This window comes from Lathamus discolor, chromosome 2, assembly GCF_037157495.1.
Source record: "Lathamus discolor isolate bLatDis1 chromosome 2, bLatDis1.hap1, whole genome shotgun sequence".
Taxonomy (NCBI): Eukaryota; Metazoa; Chordata; class Aves; order Psittaciformes; family Psittacidae; genus Lathamus; species Lathamus discolor.
In genome coordinates, this window is record NC_088885.1 from 111,560,376 (window position 1) to 111,586,601 (window position 26,226).

At 48.3% G+C, this 26,226-nt stretch overlaps 1 protein-coding gene across 2 annotated transcripts; it reads left to right on the forward strand.

The window, feature by feature from the left end:
- Positions 1-4,824: 4,824 nt before the first annotated feature.
- Positions 4,825-26,006, forward strand: GATA6 (GATA binding protein 6). 2 transcript variants are annotated; one of them, XM_065668111.1, is made up of 7 exons: positions 4,825-5,046; positions 6,409-7,327; positions 10,771-10,937; positions 14,188-14,313; positions 15,737-15,824; positions 15,916-16,022; positions 24,364-26,006. In XM_065668111.1, exons 2-7 carry the CDS (start codon positions 6,427-6,429, stop codon positions 24,529-24,531), a joined length of 1,557 nt encoding a protein of 518 aa, XP_065524183.1. In that variant the 5' UTR covers positions 4,825-5,046; positions 6,409-6,426; the 3' UTR covers positions 24,532-26,006. The 2 variants fall into 2 exon arrangements, with proteins under 2 accessions (XP_065524183.1, XP_065524184.1); XM_065668112.1 differs by having other exon boundaries at positions 6,412-7,327.
- The last annotated feature ends 220 nt before the right edge of the window (positions 26,007-26,226 follow it).

Sequence of the window (26,226 nt, forward strand, 5' to 3'; positions counted from 1 at the left end):
ATGTGGCGCTTGGTCTCCGACATGTCGGTAAAGCAGGTAAATGGCAAGGAAAACGGTCTCCAGAGGTAAGGCGAGGGGGTGCCAAGATGCCAAGAGAAACGGAGCGGCTCCGCCAAGGCTCTGCATGAACACGCGTGAAACGGAGCTACTACCCCCGCCAAACACCCCCAGAAGGACTGTCCTGTTGAAAGCATTTCGCTGGGAGGTTTTGACCGGTTCTGACAGTTGGTTTTATTCCATGGGCACAGAAATAAGAAGATAACGATGCTCAGGAAGGGGGTTGCAGGGCAGTTTTCGATGCAGAAAACCGTATTTCCTTCCCGGTGTGCGGTACCGGAGACAACCGGCCCTGGAGATACTTGGTGATACGGGGTTATGCCTGTGTGGGGAGGTGTAAGTGAAAAAGAGCTAAATATCCGCAACCTCTTCTGTGGGGATGAGGGCGGAGGCAGGATACCTAATTGCGAATCTGTTTTGAGATTGCCTAACATCCGTGCTAAGGACTGTGAGGGATGAGGAGAAGCCCTGCACTGATGCGGTAGGGAGGAGAAGTGCGTTGCTCCGCATCCCGCTCTCTCACCTACAACGAGCTCTCGCAGCAAGGAGCCCGAGAAACTTTCCCCAGGGTTTTCCGTGTCCGATCCAGCATAAAGGACCCTTAAAAGCCTTCCCCGACACCCAGACAGGAGCGGGCAGGGATATCGGGTGGTCCCCACGGGTTCCTCCGAGCGGCAGTGGCTCCCACCCGCGGCCGTGTCCCCTGCAGCAAGGCGGCGGGACCCTGGGGAGAAGGAGACTTTCCTTCTGGCCTCAGCCTGCAGTTAAACATCACATATAATACCATATTCGTCACCGCAAGGAATACATGAAGCACTGTCCCACCGCTTCCTAGCAAAGGCATTGAGGGATCCGTTGACAAAGCATCAAAATTAGGCCATTTTAGTTACCGCCCGTTACAAACCTATAAAAAAGCAGAGCAGCAATAAACGCAAACCGTAGCTCCTCATTTTCAAAGCCTCTGTGTATGTGTTGGAAAGAGACAAAGCGCCTATGCGCCTGTTGGACAGAATGGTAACCACGTTTCTTAGGGTGCAGCGTGGGTTCCGGCTGCCCCCCGGCCACCACGAGAGCTGGGGGGCATCTCCGTGGCCCTGCCCGCCCCGCCGGGCCTCAGCCTGCCGGTACCGCGAAGAGCCGGCTGCGGGAGTCAGGTTACGCGGCAACAGGAGCCTCTCCTCCGCGCGTTTTGTTGATTTTAATCCTTTTTTATTTTTTTTATTTTTTTAAGGCTGAAATCATTAACCAGGGGAGCCTCGGAGGGGGCAGGGAGGGCAAATAAAAAGAAAATGGGGGTCATTAAAAATCCGCGCAGGCTCTCTGCTGGGCTGAAAGACAAGGTGGAAATCACCCAAAATCACGGCCGCAGCAGGTCACCAGTGACTGGGAGGCCACTTACTGCAGGGGGGAATAACCTCCTGCCGTGCTGCCCGCCGACGGGCACGGCCCCAGGCAAAGGGGGAGCAGGGAAGCTTTCCCGGAGCCGGGGCAGGGTGTCCTGCCCGGGACGGGGGCAGCGTGGGGGCCCGGAGCCTGCGAGTCTGCAACCAGCAAGAAAGGCTGGAGCTCAAGCCCGGCCTCTGGGCACCCGGCAGCGCTTCGATAGGAGATTAGGGCAAAGGAAAAAATATTCCCTTCTCATCCTTGAGACGTGGCGGCTCCGTCCTTCCCAAGGGACACATCTCATCTCTGACAAAAGGCATCTCCACCATGCCTCCCTCTCTCCCTTGGTCTGCAGTACACAGGACCGGGCTGCTTTGGGGCGCGAGTTTCACTGACCGCTGCCCTAGCTCCCGAGGCTGGCCCGCCCGGCCCGAGAGGGAGGTGACGGGCGGTGGCAAAGACCTCTCTCTCTCGGCTGCTGCTGAAAGCCCCTTTTTCCCGGCTGACGCTGACCGCCCCGCCGGCTTCGGCCTCCGTGCCTGCGGCGGGGGCTTGAGCCCTTTGTGGCGGGCAGCAGCGGGCAGCTGGGAAGCGCGGAGCCGCCAGAGGGGCAGCTCCGCTGAACGCTGCCGATATCCCTATAGGTAAGTCCGTTTCAATGTCACAGCCGCTGGGGAATGGAAACACTCTGTATCGTGGGGTGGCCTTGATAAAAGTGTATTTTAAGTAGCGCGGATAAGCGACCGGGGGAAGAGAGGGGGAGAGCTGCCGGCACGTCGCCTCTAATAACCGCTACGCTTATCAGCCCGGCCTAAACTCCCCGGCAGTTTCTAAAGTACATTAAGTTACATAAACATGGCTCGGAAAAGAATACACTCCATCCTGCGATAGTCTCCAAAGTGACCCCTCATTCCGCCTCCCACCGGAGCCCGCCGAGCCCCCACGGCCGCAGAGCCCCGGAGGCGCTGGTGCCCGGCCCCGGGTGATACGAGCTGCACCCGGGGCTGCCTGGGTCGGGGGAGCGGCGGGGATGCGGTCAGACCGGACCCTTCGCCTCCTGCCTAGTGCACCTCTGCCTAATGCAGAGACCCGGGAGCGCATGACGGAGCAACCACACCGCCCGTGCACACGGCTTTCGCCCAACCCTTCCCTTGGAGGCTGAAGTGTCCGAGTGCCCAGTGAGGGAATCTGCCTTAACCAGATACAAATTCAATTCTTCCCCCCCGCAGTCGTCTGCCTCCTTCCCGCTTTGGCCACAGGGAACAGGAGTGATAGTTACTTCACCGGCACCACGTCCCCAGCGGTGCCTTTCCCCACTGAACATTCACCTCCCGGCTTTTCCCTGCACCTTTGCACTCCCAGCTGCAGATGCTCCCCGGGTGCCTACCCCTGCCCCGCGGCAGAAGGTACCCGAGGGGCTCCCGGAGCCCCGGGGTTAAAGTTACGTCAGAAAAGCGGGATTTGGGAAGGGAGTGACGTCATTAAGAGTTAGGGACCGAAGACCATATGATTTGAGCGGTTCGAGAGCAAACCTGAACCGAAAAGGAGCGGAGAGGAAAGGGGTGATTGGGAATGGTTTCCCACGGCGGTTCCAGTTCAAGCTGGGTTTTCTTATCGGGTGTATCGGAGGAAATAAAATGAAACTTGTAGCCTGGCTGTAACGTAAACAGGCTAATCAGCGGTGAAAGAAAAAAACCTGAGGCGCCTGAAGTGTAAAACACTGGTCGCTTTGGAGCCAGAGAAAGAGGCGCCTGCCAGGCCAGTGCGGCCGCTCTTCCTCTCCGCCATCCTCATCTCCTGGGCAGGGGCACTGACAACCCCCTCCCAGCCAGTAAATCCGGTCGCTTCAAAACAAAACCAAACATCGACATTTCTGGCGTTATATCCACCCTAACACGTGTTTGAAATATCGCAGGGTTTAACTCGAGAAGGGGCATCCAAAAGACTTAGAGGAAACGCGGAACTTAAAGCCGGTCGGTCTGCGCTTTTCAACACAGAAATTTAGAGCGGCAAGCAGGTCCCCAAGCAGGGGAGAAGTGTCTTGGGCATCGACACCCACGACTTCCCCTGCTTTTGTCGCGTTTTTCCAGGTAAAAAAAACCCATGTAAAAAATGTTTTCTACTGTAAGTTCGGGTGGGAAGGCATGCCGGGCGTTTACAGACAACGAATGGCTGCCCTCGCTTGCAAAAGGTTATTTTCTATTTAATATTACACGCACTAAAATCCATCTAAAAATAATAAAGAAAAAAAAATCGTTTCAACCTGGCAGGGTGACCAAAAGAACGATATTATTTAAAAAGAACTGACAAGAAAGAAGTAGCGCCTTTAATCGTACAATGTAATGGAGAAACAGTTTCTGAGGCGAGTGGTTCTTTCCCGAACAAACCCCCGCCGCGCTACAGCACAAAAATTCACTAGCACAATAAAACTTGGAGGTCGCAACCGGTTCCTCCTCCGCCATCAGAGCGGATGGCAGCAGCCGGGGTTCTACCGTACCCCCGGCACTGCGGATTCTTCACCTCCCATTCACCGTGCCTGGAAAGACGGAAAGAAAAGCCGTGCCTACCCCAGGAGCGACAGCACCGCGCACCAGCAGCTTTGGGCTCGGGTTCTGCCGGGAGGGCTCATGTCTTGCCGGCTGCCGAGAGCCGGGCTCTGTTCTAGTCCAGCCCTTCGCCGCAGATGACTCTTTCTGTACAAACTGATGATGACAGATATCCAGCTGATAACCTCTGGTGAACGAAGTTATTTTAATTTCCAGTCACTTTCCTGCTAAGTACCATATCAGTTTGTACACAGCTGAGATAAGAGGGCTGGGGAGGGGTGAGGGAAAGAGAATAAGAAAGAAACAGGAAAAATGCCTACTGCCTGCTTCTGGGGTGGACACATCCCACAGCTCTCTTTGGCTTCACCTGACGGTTCGGGCAACTCTAGGAGGAGCCACATTTTTTCCTCACGGTTAGCTCTGACTTTAACGAGTGAAACTAAGGAGAGGGGTTTTTTTATGAGACATTCACCTGGTTGCTTAGGGCGAGAGACAGGCATACATCCTTCCGGGCCACTGCGAGGGGCTGTCCGCTGCGAGGTCGGGAGGCATGAGGAAAAACACTTATAGAAGGGGAATAGTCACCTTAAAGAAGATATGTGTGTGTATTACATATGAGTTATTAAACAAAAAGAAGAAGAGGAAAAAGACTGGGCATCTAGGAGGGGGAGTCCCCTTCTGCTCTTGCCCGAGCAGGGGGTCCGGCGCCCCCCCCCCCCCGCTGCAGGCACCCCGGGATGCCATCTCCCTGGCCCCCCCTCCCTTCTCTTGACCTCCCCCGCCCCGACTGCGCACTCTCCCGCCCCCAGCTGCGGGCCGGCTGGCCGCGGGACTGGCACCCCTGCGGAGCTGCGTGTTTGTTTAGGGCTCGCCGAGCCCAATCAGGGCCGGCTGCCTGCAGTTTTCCGGCAGGGCTGCGAGAGGCGCCTCCTCTCTCCTTTTTATACATGAGCCTCCGACAGCAGCCGCTGGACTCGCCGTCGCCTCTCGCTCCCGCCGTACTGGATATACCGCCCGCGGCGGCCCCGCTCCTCTGCCCCATGTGGGACACCGGCAACAGGTTTGGCTCCTCGCTTCTCTTCTTTCTGCTCTTCCGCCGCGATTTCTCGTTTTCTTGCCCTCTTTCCTGCCTATCGGCCTCCCCGGGAGGGAAGCGGCGCTGCCGCCGCTGCGCCTGGTCGGAGAAGCCCGAGGGGGACTTTGTGGGCAAACATCCGATGCCGGTGCCTGGAGCCGTTATCTGCCGGAGCCTTATCTCCCAGTTATCTCGCAGGAGGGAGAGACGTATTTGGTGCCTATCTGTGAGGGGGCTGTGTGTGTGTGCGTGTGTTCTGTCTTCATGTGCCTATGGTTATCTGGAGAGCTCCGAAGTGGGCTGAAGAGCAGAGAGCCTCACCGCCCGCTTCTCTTGCAGTCATTTCTCGGCATCCCCTTTCGCTTCTGCCCCCTCCCCCAGTGGCTGGGCACTGGAGACCCTTGTGTCTGTCTGTCCGGCCTCTCTCATGCCGCCGGCTCCGGACCGCGACCGCTCTCGGCGGGGGCCCCGATGCCGCAGCTGGCTGCGGGACGGATGCCGCCCCCCCAAAAGTGCGTTGCCGGGGCTCGGGGCAGGCCCACAGTCCAGGCTGCCAGCTTGTCCTGCTCCGGGCACAGCCTACCCGGCCCTTGCCCCGGCCCCGGCTCCCCCGCGCACACGTCGGGGCCCTGCCCGTGCGCATCTCCCTGCTCCTGAGTGCCTTTTCCTCCTCTTCCTCCTTCTTTTCATGACCTTGGGCTGGAAATTAGCAAACAAGCGAGACGATGCGCGGAAAGGCTAACATCGTTCTTTAGAGTAGTAACCTTAAAGGGATCGCCTTCCTGATTGTTTTCTCGGTGGAACCGAGTCAAATGACTCATTCATTGAAATAACCGTAATAATAACAACCATAGCAGCCAAGGAAAGGGCTTGGGCACAGACAAGGGAAAATGCCCCTCTTCCCTCTCTGTCCCCTATCTCTCCACGTCCTCTCGCCCACCTTCCTTCCCCCCAGCGCGCTTCACGTTCAAACCCGTAGCAGTGAGGGTGGGATGGGGGGGGAGCAGCTCCCGGCGGCGCGGAGAGCGACCCGGATCCCGCAGCCCTGGTCCCGCGGGACCGTGCTCCGTAGCTGGCGGAGCACATGTTGACCTGGGCTCCCTGATCCCACTCTGCCGGGGCAGGGGACACTAGCGCAGAGGCGACATGACTGATTAAGCGCTCAGAGGGTCCAGATAAGTCCTGATGAATCTCATTAAGGGAGGGAGACGGGCTGTCCTGTTTGCAAACTTTGTTATTATTTTTTCTCTCCCCCCCCCTTTTGTGTCCTCCTTCCCCGCCCTGCCCTGCGGACCCCCCCTCACTCTTCCTCCGCCTCCCCTCCTCCTCTTCCCCATCCACACCCAGCAGTTGAAGGGGACCTGGATGGCCGTGGCTGAAGTCGGCTGGTGCACGGTGAAGCGGTGCGCTGCGGACGCCGGCGGTTCCTTCTGCCCCTTCGCGACCAGGGAGCAGCGCCCGTCTCCTCCTTCGCCCTCTTCCTCCTCGTCGTCCTCTTCCTCAGGCGGCTCCTCCAAGACTCCTCTGCCGGAGCCCGACGGCAGCCACCGGCCGGCCCCTCCGCCGCCCCCCGCCACCGAGGGCAGGTCGCTGCTCGCTCCCTACGTGCCCTTTGGGGCCGCCCACCACTCCGGCCTGCCCAGCTGGGAGGACATCCTGCTCTTCGCGGATTTAGACCAAACCAACAAGCTGATCTGGTCCAGCCGCGGCCCCAAGCTGAGCGCCCTCGGCGCCGAGCAGCCCGAGGAGATGTACCAGACCCTGGCAATCTCGGCCGCCCAGGGCCCCACGCCTTACGACGGATCTCCGAGCGGCTTCATGCACTCCACGCCCAGCTCACCGGTCTACGTGCCCACGACCCGCGTGGGCTCCATGCTGCCCACTCTGCCGTACCTGCAGGGCAGCGGGGCGGCCCAGCCCAGCCACCCGGGCGGCGGCCATGCCGTCTGGTCCCAGCCAGCCGCAGAGAGCCCCTCGTACAGCACCGGCGGCGGCTCCCACCCCTCGGGCCGCTTCCCCTACTCCCCCAGCCCGCCGGTGGCCAACGGGGCCTCCCGGGATCCCGGCGCCTACAGCAACAGCCTGGGTGCTAGGGACCAGTACAGCCCCCTGGCCCGGCCTCTCAACGGCTCCTACCCGGGGCCCTACACGTCCTACGTGGGGCCGCAGCTCACGCCGGCCTGGCCCACGGCGCCCTTCGAGAACTCCATGCTGCACTGCCTCCAGGGCCGAGCTGCCCCCATCCCCGTCCGGGCTCCCAGCGCAGGTAAGACCCGTCGCCGGGCTCGGTGGGGCGGGCAGAACAGCGTGTGCAGGAAGGGCGGCCGCGCACGTCGGGGCTGCCCATTGCCGGGCCCCAGGGGGGAGAGGGGACGGGGCGGCAGGGCCGTGCCGGCGCGGGGTTCTGGGGCTGCGTGATGCCGTGGAGGGACGGCGACCCCGGGACCGTGTCTTTGGTGGACTGGAGGTAGCTTTCGTCCTTAGCGGTGGTTTGGGCAGGAATATTAGCCCCCCCCCCCCCCCCAAGAAAAAACCCAAAATGCAAGCGTCGTTGTTTGGGCTCTGGCAGTTTGGGTTGCAAACTGCGTTCACAAAACGAATGGCCCAGTGTAAACCGGGCTTTTAATTTTCTTAACTGTACATTCTCCCTTTCCCTAAATGCGGCAATCTGATCAACCTAATCTAATAATTGCGAATTAACCTTTCTTGCAGCCTAGAGGGAAAGCACAGAGGCTCGCTTAGCCATTTGGCATTATTTCAAATTCAAACCTCTTCGCTGCTCCGTTATAAACGAAAAGGAGCAAAGCAAAACCTCGGATGTGAACGAGAACCCCCGTTTATAAACTGCAGTTAAAACATGGCACCTCCTGATGGGATTTTACTTTCGCTTCCGAGGTGTCCCGTCCCTTGTTTTTTTTTTTAGTTTAGGAAATTCTCGGTGTCATTAAATGAGCCGTAGAAGCGGAGGCTGAGCTGCGAAGATTTAATCAGAAGTAAAAAGATTAACGATCTTCAGCTTTAAAGTCTCTATATGTATGTATGTATAAATATAGATGCATATAGAGGTGTGTGTGTTTGTGTATTTATCTAGGTATATTTACAGGTATATATTTACATGTATTTATGCATATTTATATATACTTCTGTATATTTATGTATATATGTGCACGTATACACAAGCGCACACACACATTTGATCAACATTTGTGCTAATCATAAACTACCCACCAGGTAGGTGTATTTTCTGTACACTGCGATTTTCTCTTTCAGTAGTGTTGCAGAAAATTACTCGATGTCCTGTCACCTCCCTATAGGGGTGTACACGATGCTCCCTCCTCCTGTCTCTCGATAATACCCTGGTAGATTTAGGCATTTTAAGCCTCCCACTTGGTGTTTACTAACGTAAGAGAGGGAAGACGACCCAGTTGTAGTGGTGGTAGAAGAAGCGCAGAGCAAACCCGAGAAGCCACATCTCGGGGCGATATGAAAATCTCAATTTCGGAGAGCAACAGTGCAAAAATAGGTGATGAACGAAAAAATATAATAACCTTGTTGTGGATACCTTTTTTTTTTTTCCGGGATAGAGGTGAAGTTGCAGAATCTGAAGGAAGGGAGAGGAGAGGGATGGGGCAGAAGTGGCACAGGGCGCAGGAGGAGGCTGGAGCAGGAATGCCAAGCCTTCTGAGATGAAGGGAATGGAACTTCTACTTGCTTCGGGGGGAGTTTCACGTCCTCCCTTGTGCCTCTGGAGCTGCTGAACCCCGGCCCAGCTGGGAAGGAGCAGGCAGCGCAGGGAGCATAGGCAGCGCCAGCAGTCGCGGTGCTGGGGCTGCTTCCTTGCTTCCTCCTTTCCAATAATCCTGTCAGCAGTCAGAAAAAGTATAGCCGTGATAAATATATATATTATATATATATATTACGGCTAAATATTAGGCAGTTTGATGCAGATTTCTCACCATTACTAAAACCGTGAGTAGAGTTAAAACTTTAGTTTGCTTTCCTTGGAGATAAATCTATTTCTCACGCACTTAGGGGAAACAAAAAATATTTTTAAATGCTTGAGAAGTATTGTCCCGGCAGGATTTCTTTCTGCAGGCGTGGAGATAACGTTATAAAGCAAATAGCTGAGACAAATAACTGTTTAACTTCCAGCGTCCTTGAAGCCTTAAGCATTTTCCTGATTACAGCCCTCAATGGCGCTTTTAGTGCAGAGATTAATAAATCTTAGCGATGAGCTAGAGGCTGACAACGTAAGCTGAACTGTGCTCTCTGGACTCTGCCGTGTGCCCATTCCGGTTTAGCGCCTAATAATTTCCAAACGAAGGGAGGTGAGAAAAGGAGTTCTGTGGGTTCGGGCCTTTGGGCCCGTTCTGTCTCAGCTGGGTACCCTTCGTGTCACCGCAGCACTGTCCCAGAGCTGCCTGAGGTTAGCGAGCTCTATCCCTTCACAGCTAGTGAGCGACAAGGAAAACTAACTCAGGGATGAATTAAAGCAGGTAGCGGGGGAATGGAGGGAGCAGAAATATCAGAGGCGAAGCTGTGAGTGAAACAGAGTTTCCCAGACTCGACTCGAAAACTACTGCAGAAATACAGACACCTACTTTTATTATTTCTATTTGTAAAATCCGTATTTATTTCTGCCGCCCATTATGGATATAATGAGTCAGAACAAGACCACAAGGATTCGCAGGGGTGAAGCTGTTTGCTTTTATAGCTCGGTTCTCTTTATTTTTGTGCAGTGCTTTTAGACCCTTTTCCCTCAGTGTTCAGTAGCTACAAGAGCAAGAGGCAGAATACCACATATTTTCCCATTTCCTCCGTTTCTTACCAACCATCTCGAATTTGACCAAATAGCCGAGGCAAAGTTCTTGCTCCCCATCGCCGCCTTTGACATACCAGAGTCCCAAACGCTGTCTCTAAACTTTAAGTTAAACTAATTGCAAGGCATTTAAAATGAGAGTCGGGGTAAAAACTCCTTGCCCAGCCATAGGCTGGGGGAATGAATATTGGGCAAGACCACCGCTCCCTATGTCCTGACGTATTTATGTCCTTATATTTATATATATATTCATTATATCCTTATATTTATACATATATATACTCTTATATTTTTATATATATATAACCGCCTATATATTTATATATTTATGTCCTCACATCCTTACACCCTGTCCCTTACACCCGGGAAACGGCTATTCTGGCCGTCACATAACTCTCTCTGCCCCCTCAAAGGCAGGTATCCCCCCGTACTGTGGGCATCGCGACGGGGGTTGTACGCGTCGAGCACACCCCGGGTCGCTCCGGGGTTGCATCCCGACGAGAGTGCGGGGTGCCGGTGATCTCTGCTCCATATGGCTGGTAACACCCCTCTCCCTCTGCCCGCCTTCCTCAGCCTGTCCTGGGGAGCACCGGCTCCTGTTCGTGAAGCAAAAGTTGTGCGAGCCTGGTACATTGAGAGAAATTAAAAAAAAAAAAAAAAAAAAAAACAGGAAAAAAAAAGAAAAGGAGGATTTTGTTAAAAAAAAAAAAAAAAGGTCGCGTGGTAGCGGTCACTCCCGGGGAATTGCTTTTCCGAAGCTGAACAGAGCTGGTTTCTTGCCACCCGGGGCCCCTCTCACAGTGCAGCGGGGTCGCGGAAGCGCTCCGCAGGGCTCCGCGCCCGCCGGCGGCCGAGCCCCACCTCCTATCTCCTCTGCTTCTGCCCTCCAGAGCTGCTGGAAGACCTGTCCGAGAGCCGGGAGTGCGTCAACTGCGGCTCCATCCAGACCCCGCTGTGGCGGAGAGACGGCACCGGGAACTACCTGTGCAACGCCTGCGGGCTGTACACCAAAATGAACGGCCTCAGCCGGCCCCTCATCAAGCCCCAGAAGAGAGTGGTGAGTGGGGATAGAGGGAGGGGAAGAACTGCGCTCCGCGGGATGGGATCCGTCAAAGCTTGCTAGGTGTAAAGCAGGGGCAATCTGATTGTGTTAGCCCTGTGATCCCCCAGGCTCCTGACCAGGTTGTCAGGCCAAAGCGGTCACGGTGAGGGGCGACAGCGCTGGTAGCTCTGGGCCCACCTCTGAGCTTTATGCTGGCGAAATCGCTCTCTGCTCCCCGTGAGCCCCACACCGGGCATGGGCGGGCCTGACTGTTTGAGCTGATGGACCCTGCTGGTGAGGGGGCATCGGTGGCTCGGAATAAATTTGTGCTGCTGATGTTGGATGTTTCCAACAGCAAAAAAAAAAAAAAAAAAAGAAAAAAAAAAAGAAAAAAAAATCAAGGTTGGAAAGTGTTTGTTCAGAGGGCTCGGAATTTCTCCAGACCTGCTTTGTTTGCTGAGAGCTCGATCCTTGGGAATGTAAGCAAGTTTTGTATATAATTCAAAGAAAACCAATTGTTTAAACAACGATAATAGCCTTTGTTTTGTTTCACTCCGAAGAAATGAGCGGCAATTTTTCTAAAAATATACTCCTAAAACTAGGGGGGAAATAAATAGTACAAACCAGAACCCCTGTTTATAACTCCGGCTGGCACTGAATAGGCAAGGAGAAAATTTAACAAGCGGGAACTGCACATTATGTTTAGCAAATCTGGGTGGAGGTCAGCAGAGAGAAAGAATATGCGCTTCAGTAATGGTTGTTACTGCGTGAGCCACAATAAATCACGCTGGTATAATCCAAGCTGATGCTCGGACCCCTGTGTATGGAGACAGTGTATCAAACCCACTGGCCTTTCAAGCCCCTTTCAATCGACAGCTGCTTTGCTCCATGCCTGATTTCTTAGCATCAAAACACATCCCAGTCTTTATTTCACAACCGGTTGAATTTAATGCCCTTACGGGAGAAGGGAGGGGAGCAAAACCCAAATGCGCAATGATCAGAGCAGACAGTAAGTGCTCAAGAACACACACCACCTTTCTTTAAGCCAAAGAGTTAATTTAACTGCAAGCCAGATGTTAATTACTGTTGGCTGCCCATTTTTTCTAGCTGGTGGCTCACTACATTTCACGACACAAGGTGTTATCTCATTACTGGGGGCAGATGCAGCAGACGGGCCAGATCTGCCGCTTGTCTGAAGTGTCAGAGCTCGCCTGGCTGCGGCACCCTGGCCCAACGCGGATTTCAAGTAGCTGATACCCAGCTCTCGCATTTCTGTGTTCCTCCTGTTTTTTGGAAAGGGACTGGGGATAAGGAGACTAAACCAGAGTCAAACCACAGCCTGATTTCAGTCTGACACCTCGGTGAAATAACTCTGAGATAGCTCTGCGTAACAATCCCTACCGAGTACGCTGGCCATAACTATAAATCAAGCATGACTGTGTAGTCATACAGTTGGAAATATGTAGGTGAGAAGGGAAAAAGTTTTGAAAATGCTAAACATGTTTAGATTGCCTTGAAGTTTCTGATAAAATTCCTGCAACAGAAAGTCATTTTAGCTTCAAAACGTGCCAAAACTCAGTGTCTGTTTAGATACGGGAATGAGCAAAAGCTATCGAAATAGAATATATGAAGGTTTATACCAGACTGCACACAAAAGAAAGATTTAATAGAATGAAATATCTGATGGCATTTCATATGCAAAGAAAGAAAATTAAGCATATGTGTTAAGACCAGATCTTTTACCCAATATATGTAAAACTTGCATTTAATCAAATCTTAATTCAATTAGATGCTATATGCATACATATTTAATAATGAGGTAAAAAAAATCTGTTTTCATGAGACTTGTATTTTTAAGATTAAAAAACATATGCGTGTACTTCAGCCTATATTACTCTTGGCTGTGCTGCTTTTCTTTTGCTGTACAATTAATAATGGGTTACTGATTCAAAGTTACAGAATTCATATTTAATCTAGATTTCTTTCTGAGCTGTGGTGCAAGATGAAGGCTTACTGCTAAAGAAACTCAACAGAGAGAAATTCACAAAACTGGGTTATTACTCTGGAATATTCTTCATTCTCACAACATTTTTATCGCTTACCCTAGTGGCAGGCAGCTCTGCAGTATCAAAGGTGACCGAGTTACTTCTAACAACCCAGCAGTAAATGATTCAAGAGGAAGGGCATTGTACCCTTAAGTTAGTAATTTCTGTTATGGGTGCTTTATAGTCAGAATAAGATTAATGCAATCCTCCAAAACTGACTTCTCCGTGTAAACTTGTTCTGCTGCCAGACGCAGAGCTAGGCACAGGTTTTTTTTTTTCCTATCTTTTTTGACAATGCGATACTTTGAAAAAGGCTAGATTTATGATGTAGCTGGAATTCTTTGCTTATGATGAACGTAAAAGAGATCACTTGTTACAGGGACTTTTATAACCCATTCACCTTCGTTTCACATGTTTATGAGGACTGCCTTCACTTATGATATACAGCCTGCAGCCATAAAGCTCCAGGTTATACAGTTATTTCTGATACAAGGTTGCTTCATCTTGGCTCCAGACTCCATGGAAGAGTGTCATAAATGGCTTGTTTGCAGTGGGGACCTTGTTGTCACCCACCAGCTTTTCTGCTGGCCAAGGGGGAGCTCTGCTCTGTAAAACATGCTCCCAGGACATGTTTTTTAATGCAAGGATAGAATGGGTGTTGGTAAAGGATATTTTACAAAGGTGCCGCTGCTGTATGATGCCCAGGAAAGTTTTCTCTAGTTGTGGTGCTGCTGAGGGCAGGTGGTTAAAGAGGTTTATTTTTCTGATGAGTAGGAAGTATTGCTGGCAGGTTCAGAGCTGCCTCAACGGTTAGGGTTGGAAAGGACCTCATTGCCTGTCACAGAGAGGAGAGGGCATTGAACCAGCTGGAGAGGTGGCACAGGAGTGATGTGCCTTCTCCTCAGCTGAATGGAGGACATCCTAGCTGTCTTGTTGGAGGAAAAGTCAGTGCCCAGTGGTCTGAACAGAGGTCCATGTGTCAGCAGCCTCTGCTGTGACTGCCTAGAGCTGCAGTCTCACAGTACCTCTCCACATCAGCTTTCCCATCTCTGAAATAATGTTAATCTCATTTTAATTCTGGGGTGTCACTGATAGATGGTATAAAAAAACCTTCTACTGTCCCCACTGTGTGTTAAATTACTTTTCATAAACTCTAAAGGCATCAGTCGTTTGCTCCTGCCTGCCTGTTAATGCCCGTGTTTGCCTGTTCTTGCCTCTAGCCCTCGTCGCGGCGGCTGGGCTTGTCCTGTGCTAACTGCCACACCACGACCACCACCCTGTGGCGGAGGAACGCGGAGGGTGAGCCCGTCTGTAACGCCTGCGGCCTCTACATGAAGCTCCACGGGGTAAGTGGACACTTCTTCACCTAGGGACGTTCCCCACAGGCTCTGAATCTCCCTTGGGGAAGGGGTGGTCTTCCTGCCAGCCGGTACCTGGTGGCTTTGAAGAGTGGCATTAGGCTTTCTCAAGCTGGGGCAATGTTTCTGCTAATGCTAATGATCTCAGCTCATTTGGGCTGTGGAGTTAAAAAACAGTGAACAAAATGGATAAAATGACCAAAAAATGCGTGACATTAGAAAATAGTTAAACCATTTTAGCAAGTTATGCCTGTGACAAGTTATGTGTTTGCTGTTGTAGCTTTCCTGACAGATCTGTACAAAGAAACAGATGAGCGGCAGAGGTCTTTTTGCCAATGGGATATAAAACAGCTCATCAGTGGGGGAAAAAAAACCCCTAGACCTTTAATAAGACCATTTTTCATGGGCAGACATAGCTATGCCAGCAAAACTTTAAACGTAATTCAAGTCATAGCTATGCCAGCAAAAGTTTAAATGTGATTTCAGCCTTTGCTAGGCAATAATAGCGAAAGAAAATAGCTGTATCCTGAATGTGATGTGTGAAATTCAGATCCTGTTATGCCTCAGTGGATTAAGTTACAGTCAAGCACAAATGTTTGAAGAGCATGGGCATTGGGAGTGTTTGGGACTTGTTCTTGACCTCAAGAAAAAAGTTAATTATATTGCAGGTTTAAATATTACAATGATAGTAAGCATATGCCTGAATTGCATTTTCCCAAACTCATGTCATCGCTAAGTTAAAACCTTTTTTTAAAATCAATGTTTTCTTATAATGATTATATTTGTGGAGACACAGAATACAAATCTGATTTTGGAGCATGTTTTCCCTATAAATATAAATTTGGATGCTATAAAGCTGTATTATGGGCTGAACTGCTTATGAAAACAAATACGGCCTAAAGCTTCTTTTCTAAGACACGGGCGATGAACTGGTTTGTGTAGCTGGTCCACTGGGAGAGCAATATTTTTTCCTGTCATATGCATTCCTGGTTTCCAGAATCAGTCACTGAAGATAATTCCTAAATGACTGGAAGAAGGAATCCGGATTCAGATATACCCTGTCCAACTTATTTTCCTAACACCTGAGGGCCAAGTAATGCAGTAATGTTGTTTTCCTCTAAAAATGTACTTTTTATCTGTGGATTGACTGAGGTTTCGGAAAAACCGTTCAGTTCACACAAAGAAAAAGGTTTCCCTGCTTTTGTTATTTAGCTAAAATACCTCCTGAAACAACCCATTGCTTTGCCCAAATAAAAGGCAAAGGTTTTTTGAATTGGTATTACAACAGAAAAAATTGATGTGCTGTACAGGCATTTTGAATATCACCATTTGACCTTGTAGTGTGTTTTGGTTTTTGATATTAGAGGACGTATGCAACTCTGTGATTAGTGTGCAAATCTAATTTTTTCAGGTTCCCCGACCTCTTGCTATGAAAAAAGAAGGAATTCAGACCAGGAAGCGAAAACCTAAGAACATAAATAAGTCAAAGGCATGCTCTGGTAAATATAAAAAGATAAGACAGTTGAGCTGCAAGAGGTTTTTCCCCCTGGTGGAAAATATTTGTTTTAAATACCAATTCCCATCTTTCAGGTAACAGTACTACTGCGGTTCCTATGACTCCAACATCCACGTCTTCTAATAACTCAGATGACTGTAGCAAAACCACTTCTCCCGGCACACAGACTGCAGCCTCTGGGGTAAGCCATGAACGGGTGTCCGTATCTGTAAGCAGGCTGATCACTGTGCAGTGTTATCACAGCTTTTATCTTATCTGGCAGAACAATAATCTAAACAAACTTTTCAGTTTTGTTAGCTGATACTGGAACAAGATTTTCGGAGGATATTACATATAGCTGTAAACAGAACGACAAGCTGAAGTACTTTACAAACCTCTTAATTAAGATCTATATAACTTTTATGATTAAGTTAACCACAGCTTAACCCCAGATATTTTGTTTTGAAACGGTCAGGTTGTTCCATTTCAAAGGTTTTCTTTTGGAGCAAAGACAATAAATCATGCTGGATTGATGCTTTCAAGAAACAATTGTGCTTGTGCCCCTCTTCTTCTGAAGTGACCTGATAAGAATTTATAATTCAAGGCACTGCTGCTATGTTTCCCACAAGCTGTTTAATATATATATGCATTTTTATGCATTATCCCAAATTGCTGATAAACCCCAGAAAAATGTTATGCTACTGTATGAAAGGAAACATAAAGGCTTTTGTTTTAAACTAAGATATGCACTTAAACCACGACACAGAACCAGATGAAACCAGGCTGGGGTGCCCTACTGATTGCAGTGCATAGGAGATTGGCCCTCTCCTCACAGAGGGTTTCTCTGGGACCAGATGCTCAGCATCTGGCAGCACTGATCTCCAGAGGAGCACCAGAGGAATGCTGATCAATCCCTTTAGTTTTGATCCTTATTTTACATCATGTAGTCAAAACCATCTCGAACTTCCTTTCTTCACTCAGTGTCTGTGACAACAAATACTACCGCTAAAGTAGTGAAGCTTAATGTAGATTAATTTCTAACCCCTTGGCTATACATATTCATATCCGCACTCACTCTTTGGGCCTTCTGTATCCTTTGCCCTGCCACATCATTTCTTTGAAAAGCTTTCCTAATGTGACTTTCTCTACTCCTTTATTAATGATAAGGAGACATTGTTTATAATAACTATTTTTCAATATCTCAGCATTCCCAACATACAAATTCCTTTCAATAATTTAATTCTTGATGCACAAAGTTTTATTGTACAAGGGGGAAAAAAAAACATGTTTAGCAAATGCAACTGTTCATGGACTGACAGGGCCACCCAGTTTCAGAGGCATCGGGTTTTGGGTTTGGATGCTGCCAGACAAGGATATTACTAAAAGGGCTTGTCTTTGACATGAGAAAATCCTGTCACTCCAATAAAATAAACAGATTACATCAAAAAAAGAGAAACGATAAGCAAAAAAAGAGAACTGGTACAGGGTTTCAGACTCCCCCCAGTGAACTACTATATACTCGTTTAGGCTCTCACCTTATATTTGCAAGGGGAAAAATGCAGCCGGTTTTTCCTTAATATGTTGCTACATTGCCTTGAGCAGGATTACTGATTCTGAGGAATGTTGTGAGATTTATAGAATGGACAGAATTAGAAGCACACTCCCAGCCGAGGTGAAGGCAGTGGTGTAGGCTGTAGGCAGGACACTCATGTGCTGGTCAGGGAAGGAGAGGCCATACAGACCTGTTATTAATAATCTTTGTGTTATAATACTAATAGTACCATTTGTAATGTGAGTTTGCCAGGTGGAGTTATGTGGGTACCAGAGAAGAGCGAGGTAGGGACACAGTTTGTGAGCCAAAAGGCTGGTTGAGAGCTGCTTGCAACTAAGAGCGACTCCCAGGGACCCTGAGAGTGCTCTTAAATTACCCAACAGCATCCTCCAGCGCTAGGACTTCAGCTCTCCCTGATTTTTCTGCAGCAGATCAGGCTGGGAGAGGACTCCTGCACATCAGGTTGGGAAGTCTGTCTCCTTGTATCCAGCACAGCCTTGTATCTGCACAGCCTTTTCACCACCATGATTTGATCAGATGTGCCCTGCATATGCAAAGCACTTGCAAATTACCTCTTGTGAAAAATTTCAGTGAAAGGAAGTGATGGAGAGAGGCTGTGAAACACGCTGAAGCAGCAGCGACCAGACATCCTGGCATCCCCTGACCCTCCCTCCCCATGAGAGGCTAGTGCACCCCAGCCCCATATGTGTATAGATGAGGGTTGGATTTGCAAGGAGCAGTTGTCAGAACATGTTGTGGGCATGGCCACATCCTTCCTGGCTTTGCCCAAGAATCATCAATTCTATGGAATGAGTACTGGGGAGACTGGAGGTTGAAAGTGGAAAGTAGTGGCAGTTAAGACTGGCTCATGTTGCCCCAGACATCATTTGGGAGCATGATCACTAGCTACAAAGGAAGTGAAATAATTTCTTACGGGCCTAAGTCCCATGGGAGGGTCTGAGCGCTCACAAGGCCCATTGAAGTTGTCAAGAGTGGAGGGATGTCAGCATTCTGGAGCAAGGCAGGCTGTAATCTGATCACATGCTGAAGCAAAGATACTTTACTAGAGTTCTGTTTTCCTTGATTATTTTTTCTTTTCCCATTTGAGTTGACCCATTGATAGCCTGAAGGTTTGTATTTATTCTTAGAACAGGCAATGGCTTTGCACAAGGAGAATAAACTTCTCTGGGCCATGTCAGGAGGGAAAAACCCCTGAGATGGATGAATCCAGGCTCTGTAATCTTTGGTCGCTTTAAGGGGAATGGCATCAATACCTGCAAGCGGTGCTGGTGACGTTGCCGAAACACGGACACCTGCTAGAAGAGTGACCTGGCTCATTCCCCATGAGTTACACAACTGGCATGGCAACTTGCTTGTGTTTTGCTCTGTTTCTACTTCTGCAGCCTTTATTCCATGGAAAGGGGAAAAATGCCAAACTGACATTAGGCAGAGAAATTTGATGACGTTTTAGAAACTGTTGTGTGAAATTCACAGCAACGTTGTTGCTAAATGAAACAGAGAAAACGAATTCCTCTACTGGTACTAAAGCAATTTATTATGCTTTTTGTGGGAGGCTGCCAAAAGAGTTCCCAGTTATGTAGAAATCTAATGGAAACAAAATTCAGCAGAATTCATTTGTGTCAGTAATATTCACTTTTTGCCCTGCCTTTCTTTATCTCTTCTAAAGTAAAATAAAGAAGGGAGGGCAGAAAAAGAGAAGGGTGGCAATTACTCTTGGAAATGTCTTTGAGACTATCTGTTTCATGAAGGGAATCTTCCATGATGCCAATTTTGAGACAAATTAGCAAGAATCTTAAATGTTGATTTTAGGTTCTAGCTGAAGTTTAAACATTTAAAAGATATGACTAATGAATTGCTGTGGGTGCAAAGTTGAATTCAAACATCCCAAAATGTAGAAGTGTTTGGATCAGAGACATTTCGTTGTCCCATTGTAAAGGGGCTATTTGCCAAATTCACATCTGGATCTAGGATTTAGACCTATTTCTGTTTTTTTAAGCACTATAAGTACTGGGCGTCCTGTGTTACTAACATGGAAAAGGTCCAGCTGCATGATATATGAAGTTGCCTTACATCCCCATAAAAAGAAGGTTTGAAGGTTTCAGACAGCCTGCATCTGCAGCTATACCTGCTTTCTCTTTGATGCTGTTGAAACTGTACAGGGAAAAGCAATGCAGAATACGTTGCTAAACAAAGGGCATGGTCTGTAGCGCACACCCATCCATTTCCATACAGGGGCTCCAACTACTGTGATTACTAGAGGGACTTTATTCCCTTATTAGGATAAAATGCAGTATGAAAACTGCTGTAAAATCTGCTTTTTATGGCAGGACATGGAGGCTCCTTGAGCCAGGGCTGATGTCAGTAAAGGCTCAGCAACACCAGGAGAGCTCTTCTTTCAGAAGACTCCTCTTCTATGCCCTTTGCCTTCAATTTGGAGCTTTCTCAGAAGTACCGTAACCACACACCGTAGAATAACTTGGGATAGTTGTCTTGCAGGTAAAACCAGTGCTTAGTTCCCATGGAGATTTACTTTGAGAAGTGGTTCAGGACTGGATCTTCAGTGTTGCAGGGGGGAAAGTGAGAGGGCTGACTGAAATGGCCTCGGCAGGTGCTGAGACAGCAGGAAAATGCAGCTCTAACCATCCCCAAAATGCCTGAAAACCTAGACTGAATTTTATGAAGAGTGTCTCCTGTATTTGCTTTATTTTCTTTTCAGAAGAGGGTTTGAGAGATGGTCAGAGGTGGTGGTGTTTGCTCCTGTTTAGGTAGCAGATAGGTAGGACATTCATGCAGGCTGCAGGGCAATCAGACTCCATACAGAACCTCCCAGAGCCTGGATGAACCAGAGACTGGACCTCCTAAAAAAAGATCTTCTGCTCACCTGGATATCAGAAAGTTGAATGTCTGAGGGCTCTTCAGACTATTTGATGATAATGTTTCAGTTGATATAGAATAATTTCATAGCTGTCGGGACAGAGTTTCCATGAGAAAGGCTGACCAGCATGGTTGGTAGGACTTTCACCTGGAAAATGGGAACACAGTGCCTCAGTCCTGGTATGAGTAAATATTTATCTAAACCAGGTGGAATAAAATCAACAGGAGGCTTGAGGAACATGGCAACCTAAAATACCAAATAGTCTGGGAGTCAGGGAATTATACTGGGAGATCTGATACTCCAGTTTAAATCTTCTCTTGGTCTCCTACCTCTTCTGCAGTAGTCCTCACTCCTGGACAAAATAGGATGCTAGTTTCTTTTCTCCAGTCAGTTTCATGCATTCTGTCATTCATTTTCTTTGTTCTTTGTAGACGTATCTGAAAGAGATAATTTCACTTTGTATCAAGCAGAATGAGCCAATCCAGCTTTTTTGTTTCACTGCGGAAATCTAAGATAAAAAAGAGTGGTTTTGGTCCTACCCTGGAGTTCTGTATGCGTATGGACACATACATTTTGCTCTGTTTCATTTTATTGCCAAAGCAATAAAGCCAATTACTCATACAGCCCTTGACAGCAGTGGGGTCATCTGCTTTCCCAAGCCACGCTGGAAGTTGCCTCCCTTAGGAAATTAATGCAGTATTAACCACAGATTTATGTTGCTATAATACAAAGGAGAGATTAGAAGATACGTAAGCTTACACGTCTGCAATATAAACAAGGGGATCAATTGAACTGGCAAGAAATGACAATTTTGCGTACTAAGAGGGTCATGAAATAAAAACAGGCCATGGTTTTGCAATGTTGAGACTTGCCCTTCAGAAACCAGGGAGTGACAGTGGCGAGGAAGTGCTTTCAGTGGGGATGCCAGTTGTCACAGGGAGGCTGAGGCTGGAAAATTAAGGGCTCCACCACAGTTTGCCACAACACAGTTATGCGGAAGAAATTTTTGCAAGTGTGTTTCAGCTGACTATGGCTATCATTTAAGCACAGCAACACTAAAGCAGGCTAACTGAAGAGGAGGAGAGTGTTAGCTGAGACTCAGCTTACCATAGACTCAGTGTAATGTTCAAAATTCATGGAGTATTTTGAACCTGTGCAGTGGGTAGTGCAAAGGTCTATCTGATAGAGCAAAGGTCTAGATCAAGGCCCTTCGCCACCCCCTCCAGCTGTTAGCAGCGCTCCTCACTCAGAGCCATTGCCTCCTCCCTGTAAAGGTGTGGGGAAAAGCTAAAGGGGAGTGCCCCTCCCCTCTCCCCGATTTTGTGATGGGAAGACAGTGCAGGAGGGATTGGGTGGAAGAAAGCAGGAGTTCTTCAGCCAGAGATGCTGATGCTGCTCCTCGAGTGCTGGTTTGATCTGGACCAGTTTTAGGGCGGGTGAATTCGGCTCCAGGGTGCTGACAGCAGGTTTGGGTACGATGTAGATGTCTCTCTGTGCTTTGTCTAAGGTCTCCCTGTGAGCGTGGTGGGCAGGTACTCCACAGAAAGACCATCTCCTGTTCAGAAAACAGGGGGCTGCCCTATGACCAGCTTCTGCTGGTTTGGGTAAAAAGATACAGACAGATACATTTGCAGATACAAACACAAACTTCCACTGTTTGTTTGGGAGTCAAACTCTTCTCTACAGGCTTCATTCATTTTTTCCTCAGGAAGTTGACCTTCAGTTGATTATCTATCCTATTATCAGATTTCAGCAATAAAAATAAATCCGTTACTTTTTATTGATAGAGCCAGCTGTTGTGAATTAGAAGGGCTCAATGACTTGAGCAGCATTGTTCAGATTATTTATTCCAGCTGACAGATGTCCTTTGATAACTAACTGTGACTTCTGTCATCTTTTTTGCTGGAGAAGTGTGAGCAGAGATAGGCAGGCTCGGAGCGGAGCTGTGATTCAGCCGCGTCCTTTTCATGAGCTGAAGTTTGTTTTCCATGTCGCACGTTGGGAGCTGCCTGAGCTGCCTGAATTTGTGATGACATTACTGGGGTGGGGTTTCCAAGCCTAGCAGTCCTGCCCAGGACCTGCCCGCCCTGGCTCAATGGAGCCAGGATCCGGCCTTGGTCGGGCAGGGATGGGCAGTCTTCAAACAGGACGTGCCTCCGTGTCCTCCCTTCTGGGGTGCCCGAGGGAGGGGTAGCTGATAACACCACATGGAAACTATGGGTCCCTGTGCCCCACCTTTGTAGGGCTGAATCAGGAAAAGGGTGAATTACACTTTCCAAGCCCAGAAAAAACAGGTAGTGATAAGATATTTGCCTACCGGAACAACAGCAGCAAGTATGGGTAAATGGGAGCCTTTCAAAGCAGTTAGCAGTATTTTTGGCTCAGATTGAGCAAACACTGCTGAGCTTTAATTTAAACCCTTCTTCCACTGTGAGGAACCTCAGGCTCTTAAAAATTATGTCTTTTATGCTATGAGGAGTTTATTTGATGTATTAGTAATTAAAAATGCCTTTTCGAAAAACCAGGCTGATGCAAGACCAAAACTGGACCAAAGGTTAGCATGAAACCTGCCTCATTGAATTTGCCATCTGTAGTCACAGGGAAAGAGGGTATGGAGATTCGTTGTCACTGACTGATAAGTGTGTATTTGAGAGTGGTAAACTGTATTTCTTAGGACTAGAGCTATTTTGGTTGGTTTGGGGGGACAAGCAGTTCTTCCTTCCATCTCTGCATTTCTGGGTAGCGCCTGATGGAGCTGAATCCTGGTTGATGGCTAGGTGGAAGAATAGTGGCCATCAACCATTTTAATAAAAGCTAGAGAAAATACTGGAGTCCAGGTTGTTTCAGATGTGAATGACTACTGGCAATGAATAGCTCTTTCAGAAGGGGAAGTTTTCCCTGGGTTAAGCATGGCAACAAGAACCCTGCACAGCACCATTTGGATATTACCTTTGAATACATGAAGCCTAGCTTTTCCTATGTCAGGACTGCTAGGTTGGCAAGGCTCCAGGACAGCCAAGACTTCTACTCTTGTAAAATGATTAAATACATATACTTTTCTCTTAAACAGCAGGCGGGAAGCTCCTGCAATCACAGTTTAGGATAGTTTTTTCCTTCTTTTTTTCTTTTTAAGGAATCTCATCTGAAGACTATCCATTAACAAGTAAATTAAGGTTTTAAAGTTGACATATCCAAGAGTTAATTTTGCATGAAGTCAGCTCTTAAATATTTCCATTATCAGGTGAAAACATTGCCCCTTCACTGTCTGGCACTGCAAATTTTTCCTCTTTAATGGATCTGCTCAGCCTCATGGAAAAAATGATGGTTTCTTTGTCTTTGTAACTCTCCATTTCTCTCTTAAAATAAATGGACTGGTTCCAGCACGGTTCAGAGATTCATCTTTGTGCCTATCAGGGCTCCCCTGTGTGTTGTCTTGTATGTGTAGGTGGGGAACGAAAAGGCTCCTGGTCCAAAGGCATAGCGTTTCTCTACTTGAAAGGAAAAAAATCATCTTTAGTGGCCAGTCTTACACAGATGAAGGCTGTGGCTAGCATGTTGAAAGGCGAGGAATGGTTTTTAGGCACTTCAAGGTCTGAGGGTCCCAAAGAAGGCTGATTTCCAGGAGGTGCTCCACATCTGCTGCTAGAGAATTGGGATATACTGGGGAAGCAAAACTATAGGTGCTACCACTCCTGGGTCACCCTTTTGGTGTTGGCATCTGTGTCCCTTCAGTAGGGGGGCAGCGGGACACATGCACATTACCTTCCTCATCATGGTTTGATTTCCAGGTTTTTCTGCACATCCCAGACTTTCTTTTCCACCTTGCTGTGAATACAACCATGTCCCCATCTCCAAATACAGACACTGCTCCCATCAGCGGGGTTTAATGAACTAATGGGCTGACCCTGAGGCATGTTTTCAGTTTCAGGATTTTGAGGCACAGAGGCAAGCAGAGGACAAACCCTGATTTTCCACACAAATGCTGGGATAGTGGCTGTGCCCTGAGCCCACCACACTCCAACTCCTTAATGCAACACCTTAGTGTGTGCAAAGCTTACCTGATCAAAATCTCTCTTTACTCTTCTCCCGCTCCAGGCGAGCTCGTCAGTGATGTCTGGCCCAGGAGAGAGCACCAGTCCCGAAAGCAGCAACCTTAAGTATTCAGGTCAAGATGGGCTGTACACAGGAGTCAGCCTGACCTCCACAGCTGAAGTGACGGCGTCCGTGAGACAAGACCCCTGGTGTGCCCTGGCTCTGGCATGACCTGGCATGAAGGAAGCTGGATCCTGGCACTGTGCAGCAGCCCCCAGACATCGGCGCATGGTTTCTTCTGCGGAGCAGTCGCAGTGGCAGTGGCAGCAGCAGCAAGAATGCTGGCAAAGACTATTCCTCTGAAAACGTTTTTGTGCCTTGGTGGCAGAGCTGTTTTTCAGCCTCAGAAAGAGACTCTGCCAAAACATCCAGTTCCTCATCTATGCAAGCAAAATATATGGAAAACAAATGCCCATCGGGGGACAGTTAATGTAGCTAATGCAGCCTTACACTCTCAAGAAGAAAAAGAAAAAAAAAGAAGGAAAAAAAAAAAAGAAAAAGGAAAAAAAAGAGCGAAATCTAGACCTATTGATAGATTCCAGAAGTACATCCTCAACCTACCCAGCAGCGCTGCCTTTCTGATTGTGTAGTTGTTTTCACTCTCTCATTGCCTTCTCTCCCAAGAGCCTGGCAGAAGCTGCCAGTGTCAGAGAAGGAGTAGCAAAGGCTTTAACTACCAGAGATGGCAAGATACCTTTTAATGAGCGTCAGAAGTGGGTACTGCTCGAGTTGGCCCAGACGTCTCACACCGAACATTTCATGTCTTTTCCTTGTTGGTCCTCTCCCCTGCGCTCTCCATCTTCAGCGTGCCTTGCTCTGCTCCTCAGAGCCCAGCTATGCCCCTGGAAGAAATCACAACGTTTGGTACAAGTCTCTCGAGGTCCAGCTGGTTAAGGAGATTTTTGGGGTTGGTGGGGGTTTTTTTTTTGGTTTAAAATATTTACTCACGTTGCAAGACTGCGATATAACTTTTAAAGTACACTGTGACTGCGGTTTATGAAAGTTCGTATTTCTGGCTGAACTGTACCACGTCAGTCGAGATTTGTAAACAGGGTAGCAATCCGATCTTTTTCTTCCATATATACAATAATTTTTTTAAAGAAGTGCAATTTGCGTTGCAGCAATCAGTGTTAAATCATTTGCATAAGATTTAACAGCGGTTTTTATACGAATGAATGAATGTAAACATTTTAACTTAATGGTACGTAAATAATTTAAAAGAAAAACTGAAGTAGGCATCTTTAGGCTTTTTAGTGCAACAAAACCCCACTCACTTTCTGTATTTCCAAATGTTGAAGCAAGAGTTTCAAAGAACAAGCCTTCTCTCAGGAAAATCGCTATTTGCTCCAAAGTGTTGTACAAAAAGGCAAATGCATCCCAGGTATTTTTCTTTTTTGCCATCGAATAAGTGTGTGCTGGAAAGAAACAAATCACAGTGAAATTTTACTACCTAACTGAGACATATGTAAATACTCCATAAGATATTTAGGCATCTTGAAAATGTAAGATGCAATCTGTATAGTATGACTGATGCATAGTTAGGTTGGTTTCCATTGGTCTTCAAGCGGGATGTCATTTGGAATGTTATTTCATCAGAGCTTTACAAATAAAAGGGTATCATTTTGGGATATTTCTTTTTTCCTGTACATTGTGCCTTCTCCTTTGTCTCCAATGCAATTGTTAAGCTATATTAAAAGCTATGGAAATGTACCTGATATAGGTGGCATGTCTGATGGCTGCAAGGAAGGTCTCCAGCTGAAGTCTAGCTTCTGTCTAGCTAAGTTTGCATGGCATGTGGCATTCCTGTAGCTTCCTTCACTGCACCTTCTGATGATATGTAAAACTAGGGCCTCTACCTACCAACAC

Coding starts and splice junctions, on each gene's coding strand:
- GATA6 (XM_065668111.1), top strand. CDS start 6,427: ATGGCCGTGGCTGAAGTCGGCTGGTGCACGGTGAAGCGGTGCGCTGCG. Junction 7,328..10,770: donor CGTCCGGGCTCCCAGCGCAG/GTAAGACCCGTC, acceptor TCTGCCCTCCAG/AGCTGCTGGAAGACCTGTCC. Junction 16,023..24,363: donor CACAGACTGCAGCCTCTGGG/GTAAGCCATGAA, acceptor CTCCCGCTCCAG/GCGAGCTCGTCAGTGATGTC.